The 12398-nt window shown below is 35.7% G+C and overlaps 1 protein-coding gene across 5 annotated transcripts in view; it reads left to right on the top strand.

Annotated features, from left to right (window-relative positions):
- CKAP5 (cytoskeleton associated protein 5) overlaps positions 1-12398 on the top strand; it is an 81232-nt gene that overhangs the window by 22997 nt on the left and 45837 nt on the right. For all 5 annotated transcript variants that reach the window (XM_074273001.1, XM_074273000.1, XM_074272999.1 and 2 more), the window contains 6 exons: positions 2148-2341; positions 3111-3317; positions 7186-7357; positions 8225-8357; positions 9274-9374; positions 9961-10074. In XM_074273001.1, the coding sequence (XP_074129102.1) occupies positions 2148-2341; positions 3111-3317; positions 7186-7357; positions 8225-8357; positions 9274-9374; positions 9961-10074 (921 nt within the window). The remainder of the gene's footprint in view (positions 1-2147; positions 2342-3110; positions 3318-7185; positions 7358-8224; positions 8358-9273; positions 9375-9960; positions 10075-12398) is intronic.

Below are 12398 nucleotides of genomic sequence, written 5' to 3'. Positions count from 1 at the left end.
CCAAACATCCAACCCTGGAGAATGGGCATGGTAGTCAATTCTCTAGGAGTATTGATTGGGTTACTATTCTCCCAGCCAGAGGAGAAAAGTGAAGGTGGTACTAGGCAGCAGGAGGATAAATGATAAGAAACCTAGTGGAGATGTCTAGAAAATAGAGAAACAAGCCCACCTTACAGCCTTCTTGTTATATCCCAGCATAAACTGAATGCTTGGCTTTAGTTATTTTTAGATACACCATTCAGCTCAAGAAAATTCTAACTTTATTTTCTTAATTTATATAAAACAAGACTCAGTTTCAGCATTATAAGTATATTGCTAAAAACCTACCTGTGTGCAATTTCTTCAGACTACATTTAATTTGTAGTTAAGACATTGAGAGGCAATATAAAGTTGTTTTGTTTTGTTTTGTTTTGTTTTTTCTTTAAACAATTATTTTTACAAGTACTTTCTGGTTACTCCATGATTTTATCCCACCTACCTCTATTTTTTTTTTAACTCATATTTTTTGAATAAACAGGCAAAGATTAGGCTTTGTTGAAGCTTTTTGTTTTAATTTAAAATTTGGAAGAATCAATTTTCTCCTTCTGGAATCATTCAGCTTAACTTTCAGAGTTGATTGGTCTGGTTATTTATTGAGAATGTCATAGAATCACAGACTCGGCATGGACTCCTTTATAATATTATATAGACCATTTTAGTCCAACCCATGTGAGCAAGAATTCCTTCTACAATATTTCAAGGCAAATAGGCATCTGACCTTTTGGAGAGACTTCTAGAGACGGAGCACTCATTACTTTCTTTTGATTAGCATAAATTATTATTAGGTTTTCCTTACAACTATTAAAGCATGTCAGTTATCATTCCATTTTTTTTTTCACTTGATTTTTTGAAAATCTCCTGTAACTTAATGTCCTCCTTTATTTGTATTTATTATGTGTGCTTATTACATGACTCACTTAAAGAATGGAAGTGTTCAGTAGAATCTGAGCGTATATCATGAGGTCTGGGGCATCATTTGAAATGAATTTGTATTCCTTATTTGGTGATACAGCACTTTTGACATTTTTTCTAAGGCATTATAAGAGGTTGCACAGAGCAAAGTGTTCAGACCTAAAAAGAGCTTGGTTAGTGTTCTGTCCCTGGACACACTCTTATGCTACCTGTAGGACCCGGATTAAAACTCATTGTGCTCTAAACAACTTTCTAAGATTCTCAGTTATAGAGAAGGTGCTGACTTACATCAATAGACAGATGGTACTTACCCTATACCAGTGAATTCACAAATCTAGTCCCTGTCCTATCTGAAGCAAATAATGAGTCAAGGACTTTTTTAGATGAATTTTTTCCCTTCAGTATAATATCTCCAACTAATTTATTTAGTTAGAATGAATAATGTACAAATTTTTAAGCCATTCCTCCCATTTTGAGATAAAATGTTAATGTGGTAATTCCTTTTCTCTTCAGTCTTACTGCTAAGGGAACATTCTTTCCCTCTATTATCTGAACTTAGGTGCAGGAAATCTGGTCCCTTTTGTTTTTCCTTCCCCTCCCCCATCTTTATATTCCCCAGAGCCCCAAGAAGATTACCTTGTACTCAGTAGAAATTCTGTAGCTATTTGTTGACTGAGTAACAAATCACTGGTAGCTCCCTAGATGCACTTGAAACTTATTGGCTACAGTTAGCAAATTTCTGATTAAAAATTAAAATGTATGATGATATCAAGTTTCTTGGCAGTTATACAGGCAGGTTTTTGAAACAACCTTCTATATCAGGCAGCCTCAGCAGCATGATTTCTTAGCTCTGATAGCTTGAATATCAAGAGAAAAAAAAATAAAATAAAAGGCGCGTAAGCATGAGTTCAGGGTTTAGGCACCATGACCTGGAACTTGAGATTGTTTCAAGTTTGGTCTTTCTCTGTTACATTAATAGCAACAAATTTGAATTTGGAAGAACTTTTACAAATTACTTAGTATCCTCACTTTTATATCTTAGTCTAAATTTATTACATTTCCTTTTTGCATCTAGAACAGAATATAATGTGATCACATTTACTTTACCAGAAAAAGTTCACAGTAAGCAGGAAAAAGATATTGAATAAACTTATTTAAAATCTGTATATCTATAAATAAAACTTATTTTTTTTTAGCTGTGGAAAGCAAGGTTAAGTGGATATGAAGAAGCCCTGAAGATTTTCCAGAAAATAAAGGATGAAAAGAGTCCAGAATGGTCCAAATACTTAGGATTGATCAAAAAATTTGTGACCGATTCCAATGCAGTGGTCCAACTCAAGGGATTAGAAGCTGCACTTGTCTATGTCGAAAATGCTCATGTGGCTGGAAAGTAAGTAGTTTATTTCCATTTGTTCTGAGTCTCAATGGCTTCTTTTTATATACAGAGTGTCTCAAAGATCTCAGGACAGTTTTAAGCTAATAAACATTCCCTGAGACCTTTGGGACACCTTATATCTTGTCTTCAATTATTAAGATTTTACAGTATTTTACTGGAATTTTCATTTTCTTGAAATGAGAAATACTGGAGTGATTAGGAGTAATTATATATAGTTTGAAAGATAAAATCTAGTCTAGGTTTTATTCAAAGAGCCTATGTTCACCTTATGTTTCACAAATAGAAAATATACTTGAAGTAAAAGGAAAACCTGACAAGATTTGGGGCTCATTTGAATTAAATTTTTTTTTCAAATTTTAAACTTAAGAACAAAATAGGAGCAAAATAGTAAAAGGGGAAAAAAAACATTGCCATGTCTACAGTAGAAAGAACATAAGAGGGTTCAAAATATAAAGCAATCAATTTCCATTTCAAGAAAGTCTGTGTATAATAAATACTACACATTATATTCAGAGCTGTCCCATCTTTTCTTTACTTCCTTGTTGTACATTTACTTTTTCTCTTCTCTCCTTCTTGTGCTTTCTCCCCCTTTCCCCCAAGAATACTACAATTAAGCTTGCACACACACATATGTATACCCATATATACATTTGGATTAATCCTGATTCATAAAGAGATATATTTTTCTTTGTTTATTTGTATCTATCTTTGAAGCTTTTCTTCTGTAAACTAAAAAGAATCTGTTTTTCACTGTGTATTTCAGGACTACAGGAGAAGTTGTGTCAGGAGTCGTAAGTAAAGTGTTCAACCAGCCAAAAGCCAAAGCAAAGGAGCTTGGCACAGAGATCTGTCTGATGTACATAGAGATTGAAAAGGGGGAAGCTGTGCAAGAAGAGCTTCTGAAGGGCTTGGACAGTAAGAACCCCAAAATCACAGTCGCCTGCATAGAGACGCTGAGGAAAGCTCTCAGGTGAGCTCTTAGCTGTCAGGTGAAGAGCCTTTGCCAAACCTTACAGGTTCTTGAGTATGAGCTTTGATTAGCAGCCAACATTTGGGTTAAAGTCAGTCTGTTATCAAGCCTTACACAGAAATGGGAACCACTGGGATTTACCTTTCCCAAAGCAGTATGGGAGAGTGTGAGAGTTTTGTGTAGTGAATGATGAATTTTATTTATTGTTTGTCTCACTATCTTGACTAAATCATTTCTTGATTGGACTAGGTTATTACTGACCTCAGTTTTAAAATTGACCTCATTTTTTTATGTGTGGAAATAGATTACCTTATTTAAATAAAGTACTTAAACTGTTTTTCCCACCTCCCACCTCAGCAGTTATTGATTTCAGAGGGTTGAAGTGTTGGCTAAAAGCTGTATAATTGGGTTGATACAAGTCTTTTCGTTCTAGGTTTGGATTTTTTTTTTTTTTTTTTTTTTTTGCTAAAGCAGTAACTTAATTTGGTGCCCTCTTAAAACAAATGCTGTGACAAATTCAGTGAGAGGGCAGCATGCTGCCTAAGAAAATCACAAATTAAATATTTCCCGATTCCATTTTAATCTGATTTGGGCCCCATACTGGGGACTTGGCCTTCAATTTGACACTTCTGCTGTACATCTTTTATAGGAGCATACCACTACAAAACAAAATAACTTAGGCTGTTGTGCAATAGGTTATTTCTCATTGGCTTTAAATGAACTCTTCTGTGAATGGCATCTTTTTTGGGAACAAGCAGCTGTAATGTGCTGTGGAAATCTGAATTAGACAAACCAAGAGTTTGTTCTCCTTTGGCTAATCTGATGCCATGTCCTCAGTAATTTCCATATCTGAGTAACTTTGATGAAATGCTGGATGGGGGGTGTGTGTGTGTATGTGATAATGGTCATCTTTGTGATCTGGCAAATACTCTTAATCTTTTTTAAAAGCTACTGTCATGAGAATTTGTACTATGTGAAAATACTAAGCTCAGACTGCATTAATTCCTAGCCAATTATTTATCTTTTAAAGGACTTTTTAAACAACTTCACTTTGGCTAGATATTTTAACATAGAGTAGATATTTTCCTTGTACCATTCATTACTGTGGGTCTTAAAAAATAAAATATATGTTGTCTTTGGAAAGTCATTAGTAAATCTTTAGCTAATATTAGGAAAAGAACCGACTGACTATTTGGTTTCTGTTCATGCAGTAAAATTCTTATGTATGTGTGTGTATATGTATGTATATGTTTCAGTATGTATGTATGATATGCTCTTCTATTTATAACATCCTTGGAGTTTAAGTACTTATAACTTCTAGTTTTTCTCTACCATTTTGCATAAATAGTGTTTAAGGCAAAAACATGATTAAATTTTTTTTTTTTTAATAAGCTTTAAACTTTTAAAACAACCTATAGAATCTACCTTCTTTTATTCTTTTCCACTGTGTTCACTGCCTTCTTTTTTTACCTCCCATCTATCACATTTTACAGTAGTATTGGAATGAACACAACTTAGAGGCAGAGTCCCAATTCCTATTCTGAGTCCAGGAGTGGTGCTAGAATCTCCCCATCCTTCTGTAATTTCTCTTAGGGTTTGGATGGGGTTGAGAGAAACAACTATATGTCATTCATAGTGTTCCTAATATTTAGGAGTATTCCAGTTAGTGTGGTCCTCCTGCACTTCCAGAGGGATTTAAAACTCACAGTTAGGGGGGCAGCTAGGTGGCACAGTGGATAGAGCACCAACTAGCCTTGAATTCAGGAGGACCCGAGTTCAAATGTGATCTCAGATACTTAACACTTCCTAGCTGTGTGACCCTGGGTAAGTCACTTAACCCCAGCCTCAGAAAAGAAAAGAAAACAAACAAACAAACAAACAAAAAAACTCAACAGTTAGGCCTGAAAACCAACCCTTTCTTCTCTCTTGGGTATCCTTCAAAACTCTTAGGGCAAACCTAGATCTAGAAGGACATATCTCTTCAAGTTATTCTGTTCTAGCCTGTTGGTTGGAAACGTCTCTAATCTTATTTTTTGGAGTAAGCCTACATATTTTTATGTGACCAGTGTCATTTAGTTGTTTGTTCACCGTTTTTTACACCCAAGTAACAAAACAAATCTATTCTGTTTGGGTCCTGTTATCTGATTTTTCTGATCCCTTGTCCATGATAGTCAGATGTGTGAAATGTTTGGGGAAATACACCTTCACTTTAAGAGGAGCAGAAGTAATGTGTTGAAAAGATATAGCTTAAAACTTCATGCTGCCAGGGTTTTGGCATGTACTGGAAGCAGAATCAGCAACACTTTAATATGGTGGTCCTCACTGCCCCCATGACCCAAGGCTAGAATAATCTATATGCATTTTATTCTGGATAACTAATGTTGAGAATGCTAAATAATGATGTCTAAATGATGTGTGTGTTTGCTTAGGTGAACATTATATACTGTTTTGTCTTTCCAGTGCCTTGTCTACTTCATCTTGTAAATGCCCTACAAGCCCTAACTCTGGATTAATTCCATCTTAGGTGTTTGGTGAAATCAATATCTTCTTTCTCATGTTTTCAGACTACCAAAGGGGAGGTGGGAGGGGGGGGAGGGGAGGTCTAGGACACAAAAAAGTTAAGAAGCCCTGAGCTGGTAGATTCCATTCTTATCCCAATTATATTATTTTTAGTAGTCATTGCTGGAAGCAGCTGATGGGACAGTCACAGTGTCAACAGTAACATTTTGAGGACTTACTATGGGAGGGGCAGAGTTGTGAAGTGCTGGTGTGAAATAAACAGTCTAGGAACCTCAGAGACTGAATAGTCCACTTCACTCCTATTAACAGATGAGGAAACTGTGCCCCTGGGAGTTAATAAGCTGTGGAGACAAGATTTAACCCATGCCCCATCGCTCTGCTCTTCACTGAGTATCAAGTTCTTTTAGGTGCTCTTCTCCAATTTTTCTGTAACACTTGTGCCTCTGATCCAGATCAGCTCTTTACAAAAACGTCATAAGCAACTGAAAAAATTACAAACAGCCTAATGGAAAATTAATAAAATAATGACATGTTGAAGATTTTTTTAAAAATTCAGCAGTGTCCTGGGGGGGGGGGGGGAGAGAGTGTGTGTGTATCCACCCTTCCTCATCCCTCAGAAATTAAATTGAAGTTAAAAAAAATCATATTATAGGTCTACTATCTTAAAGTTTAGTATTTTGATTTGCTAAATCAAAAAATTTATTTATTTATATTATTATAGAACTGTATACATTGATTGTTACAGAAACATCTTGCTCTTCTCCCAGACAAATTAATTATTTGGCATATTCCTCACCTCACTAAACCCTAAAGCATCAGTTTGTTTGTTTTTGTTTTTAGAATATGTATTGCCAAAACATTGGTCTTTGTAAAATTTAAAATGATACCTAAGATTTACCAAATGAAACCTCTTGAAAAGCTACTGATCTAGATTAGCTTCATTGTGAGGACAGTAGCAGCAGCAGGGAGGAATGTTTGAGACCAAAGACAATAGAGAACAATATCCTTCGAAGACTTTGCTTCTGAGTGTTTGTAAAGATGGGCCTGGATATCTATGTTCTTCTTTGTCCTATGCCACTTTGTCTTCCAAGTCTGTCAAGGTTGTGACTACTTAATTGTGTGTATTAAAGGACAGGCATTTATTAAATGTTTGTGGACTAAGTTCTAGGAATATAAAAATAGAAATGAAACAGTTCCTGCTCTCAAGGAGTTTATACTCAAAAACCATGTACATTTATGTATCTGCAGAAAAAAAGTATAAAGTATATAAGGGAAAAAAGCACTAGGAATGTGTGTAGATGGCTAACAGTTACAAATTTATTTCTGTTTTTCAATATTTTCCTTCTAGTGAATTTGGTTCAAAAATTATCTTACTTAAGCCAATTATCAAAGTGTTACCAAAACTCTTTGAGTCACGAGAGAAGGCCATTCGAGATGAGGCCAAATTAATTGCAGTGGAAATTTACAGATGGATTCGGGATGCTCTGAAAGCTCCATTACAAAATATAAACTCTGTCCAGGTGAGTCCCCATCTCCTGTTTTTGTCATTTGACCACATGACATAGAATAGACATCTTCCAGTTCAGAAGAAAGGGCTGTGCCATGAATAAGTTCATTCTCACATTTCCTTTGTCTTTGTGATATCCTTGGAGCATCATTTATTCTTTGCTTCTACGGGTGCTCATCCCTGTCAGTTTACTGTCACTCTGGTAACTAATGGGATAGAACATCCTTATATCCCTATTGCTAAGGGGCATGACCTTAAATATGTCATGTGAGGCTTTTGAAGGACATAATGTGAATCCTAAGTGATGCTTTGAAATAACAGGTTTCCTGTATGAATATCTTGTTTTCATTTTTATAACCACATCAAGTTGGGAAAGACCTTTTTCTCTCTTTCTCATTAGTTCATAATAAACACAGTGAATATTAAAAGTTCAGGCTCTTCTTTGTGGGCAATTTGAAGACTTATGCACATTGGATGCAATTTAGATTTTTCTCTTTTTGCTTATTGGGTCTGTATAGAATAAACATATCTCTTTTTTTAAATTTTTATAATTATAAATTTTTTTGACAGTATATATGCATGAGTAATTTTTTTTATAACATTATCTCTTATATTCATTTTTCCAAATTTTCTACTCCCTCCCCTAGATGACAGGCAATCCTATACATTTTACATGTGTTACAGTATAACCTAGATACAATATATGTGTGTAAATCCAATTTTCTTGTTGCACGTTAAGTATTGGATTCCAAAGGTATAAGTAACCTGGGTAGATAGACAGTAGTGCTAACAGTTTACAGAATAAACATCTCAATGTTAACATTGTCTAGTGATGATGAAGATTTCGAAATAAGTTCTAAAACAAATTATGGTTTTGTAGTTGAAGGAACTAGAAGAAGAATGGTTGAAACTGCCCACAGGAGCTCCTAAGCCTACGCGGTTCCTACGCTCCCAGCAAGAGTTAGAAGCAAAGTTGGAACAACAGCAGTCTGCTGGAGGAGATGCTGAGGGAGGTAAGCTCTGTGCTCATATGCCTGATGTGTGAACAACCTCATCAAAGCCCCACGCCTTCCTGGTCTCCTTTTTCATCCTCAGCTGCTTACTGGCACCCTGGCTTCCTTTAAGGCCCAACCCTAGTACTCATCTCTCCTTCTTGTCCATCCTGTCCATCTATCCAAAATACTAGAGAGGTTTGCCATTTCCTTCTCCAACTCATTTTACAAAAGAGAAACAGGCAGACAGGGGGAAGTGATTGTTTCCAGAATCACACAGATCATGCTGGAGGACAGATTTGAACTTCCTGACTCCAAATTCTGTGCATTCTATTCACTGCATTGAGATGACCAAATGGCTTCCTTGAGACTTATGCCTCTTTTTTGTATTTCCAGTGCTTAGTAAAGTGCTTTTTAACATAGTGGGAACTTAATAACTGCTTATTGACTGACTGACCTGCATTTTCTCTTTTTTTCCTCTACTTATTGATTTTCTATCTTTTAAATCCAATTGAGGTGCTGTCTTTAGGATAGAAATCTTTCATTTCCCTTTGCTCCATGGAGTGATAATACATACACACATACCCGCGCACAGCTGTCTGGATTAGGGCCTTTTTATTAGAATGAAAGCTCCTTTGGGGTAGGTAGTGTCTTGCACTTAGCACAGTATTAGTACAGCTAAAACCGTATTAGCACAATACAGTATATATATAGGCATTTAATAAGTCCTTTGGTTTTGAATTATGAAGTGGACTTTTTGATCTTCAAACTGATAGAAGCCAGCAAAGGCACAGAAGGCTGCTGTGGATTAAGAAAGGATTTGATGGATGCTGTCTGTGTGGCTTGATCCCCTTTCTGTCCTATAAGATCCAGAGGAAATATAGCAAAGGATTGAAACTTACTCCATTTTACTTCCTGAGTTTTCTTCTCTTTGCAGGAGGTGATGATGGTGATGAAGTACCTCAGATAGATGCTTATGAACTGTTAGAAGCTGTCGAAATACTTTCTAAACTTCCCAAAGACTTTTATGACAAAATTGTAAGTTACTACTTGCTTTTTAAAGATGATTTCAAAATAATCAACTGTTGAGTTATAAACATTTACTAAAACATTTCCCATCTTACAATCATGGGAAAAATGATTAAGATGTGTCCATAACGTAAGGAACTGGCCACTAAGGGCAATAAAAATTTAGATTGGTCTGTGATTTGTAGTCATGTTAATGCTTGAAAATCCATATCACATAATTTCTGCAGGTATAATAAGGAATTTCTGGGATAGTGATATTTCTTGACTGAGACTTTTGCTTAGTGTAATTTTCTTAAATAAATAAGCAGATCTATACAACACTGTATTCCTACTATGGTGCTTACTGTAAAACATGATTTCCAGACTTTCTTAGGAAAATAATTTGTGAAGGAAAAAATATCCTTGAACAGGGTCATGGTGTTAATAAGCTGTAATGCTTCAGTTTCAATCTTAATACTTCACTTTACCCTGCTCTTTGTAACTAACATGTTGTTCACACTTGTTCAGCTTGTTCCTATTGGGCATAGAGACCGAGCTTTTATACTTGTCAATAATGTATAAGCTATATATGTGACTCTTACTGTGTCTCCTGCAGGAGGCTAAAAAATGGCAAGAGAGAAAAGAGGCTCTGGAAGCTGTAGAAGTGCTGGTTAAAAACCCCAAACTGGAAGCTGGAGATTATTCGGACTTAGTAAAAGCACTGAAAAAGGTAAAATCTGAGCTGTTAGAGCATTAGTATGATGTCTTCAAAATAGAGACTCCCATCATGCTTGGCTTTTAAACCCTTTTGACTCAAAAATTATTTCTCAATAAGAGTATGGTTACTAATACTTCTTGAATAAGTAAGCTATGAATGTTTCTCTCCTAGAGTTGATTGTGTATCCTCTTAGGTTAGTTATTTGAAGCAGTGACCATTATCATATGTATTTTTATACTGCTTGCTTTTAATAGGCTATGAGACAACTTTATGAAGAGGGTTTTTCACTTTTGTAAATCTGCAGAATAGCATTTTAAAATAGGTTCCATTGAACAGAATGAAGCTCCGTATAAGAACAGTGCTTTTGTTGTGAATGTCAGATGGGCAAGAAAATGTGGCTCTGGTTTCAGATTACTGAGGCCTAAGTTGAGTATGGTTGTAGATCTTTATACTTAATGGCTTTCTGGAAAATGGAAAATACAACTCTACCTTGTAGGGATAAGAGTAAAAACTTTTAGGGGTAGCTAAGTGGCTCAGTGGATAGAATACCAGCTCTGAAGTCAGAAGGACCTGAGTTTAAATCTGTTCTCAGACTCTTAACACTTCCTATCTATGTGACCCTGGGCAAGTCACTTTACCCCAATTGCTTCAGCAAAAAAAAAAAAAGAAAGAAAAGAAAGAAAGAAAGATTAAAGGTATTAAGAGTACAGACTTTGAAGATGATCAGAGAGGACAAACCTGTGCCTCCAGATGTAGGGGGTTCTTTTCTCATTGGAGGACTTCAAGTAAGGCAAGAAGCCGGACCTGATAGCTTCCAGGGTTCCTTCCAGCACTAAGCTTGGCAAGGGCCTTGCTGTGCTTATTGACTAACCGAGATGCTGTGAAGTAAATCATGAAAAACATTAAAAAATCCTGCTTGCTGCAGATTTCTGAGATGAGAGTATACCAGGCTTTGGGATTGTGAATCTGAATTTAGCTTCACAGCACAAATCTTATAGTTCTCCATAGGCAGTAGAATGTGTTGAGAGAACACAGGAAAGACCTTTTCTTTTATCGGCTTTATTGCTACTACAGGAAGAAGTGCACCAAGCTGGGAACCTGGAGACCAGGGATCTAGACCTGACTCTTGAGCTAATTAGCCATGTTCAGCTGTACTTTTCACTTTAACTCTGCTTCTGTTTACTGAGCTGAGAGCACTAGGTACTTTATGGAACCTTACCAGTTCTAATGATTTGATTGTTTCACTCCTCCTGTGATCTATAGGGGAAGAAAAATCAGTTCTTTCAGGTGTTTCTATTTTCCTTTTTAGAGGGAGGAAACGTAAAAGATTTATTTCATCTTCTCTTTAAGACTAGAGATCATGGGGGCAGCTAGGTGGCACAGTGGATAGAGCACCAGCCTTGAATTCAGGAGGACCTGAGTTCAAACCTGGCCTCAGACACTTAATGCTTCCTAACTGTGTGACCCTGGGCAAGTCACTTAACCCCAGCCTCAGCAAAAAAAAAAAAAAAAAAAAAAAAAAAAAAAAAAAAAAAAAAAAGTAGAGATCATAATATTTGATTACAATTTTTTTAAAAATATGATTCCATTACTGTATATTACAGTCCCTTGATTCCCTAAATTCCCTTATGTCCAATGAAAAGGAAAGATGGTGAGAAAGAAACATCAAAAAGACAAGGAATAAATTGAAAGAAGAAGAAAACCTGAAAGAAAAGGTTTTTCTATCTTTTTCTATCTTCCTCTTTCCTCCTTTTTATGCCTAAAGACACTTTTGGTACTAGGAACATGAATCCCTGTCACTGTTTTTCTCAATGTAAGTGAATTTTTTTTTTTTTTTTGAGTCTTTCAAAGAATGCTTTTCAAATTATTTTTTTTTTTTTTATCCTGCCAGATTTCTAGTTTATACTACAAGTACAGTACTACCTGGGTTACCTTTTTTTTTCCTTTAATTGTTCTGTTTAATTGAAAAGTACTTTTTTCATTTCCATAATCTCCTCTACTTGTCAAATTTTGCTGGCATTTCCTTCTCCCTCCCTCCCCCTAATAAATAGAAAGAGAACAGAATGGAATTTTAAAAGGAACACAGACAAGTAAGGCAGTGTTGGACTACCATTTTAAAATGGATCTTCTCCCATTAAAATTTATATAGTATGGATTGATGGTTTCACATGTAGTCCTCTTTCTGTATTTTTTAATAGAGCAACATTTGTGTTTGTTAAGTCTTAAATTCATGATAAAAAATGGAAAATTCCTTAAAAATAATAATCAAGGGGCAGCTAGGTAGCACAGTGGATAGAGCATCAATCCTGAAGTCAGGAGAACCTGAGTTCAAATCT

This window comes from Sminthopsis crassicaudata, chromosome 6, assembly GCF_048593235.1.
Source record: "Sminthopsis crassicaudata isolate SCR6 chromosome 6, ASM4859323v1, whole genome shotgun sequence".
In the NCBI taxonomy this organism is placed as follows: Eukaryota; Metazoa; Chordata; class Mammalia; order Dasyuromorphia; family Dasyuridae; genus Sminthopsis; species Sminthopsis crassicaudata.
The sequence above is the reverse complement of the archived record's forward strand: the minus strand, read 5'-3'. Positions and strand labels throughout refer to the sequence as shown.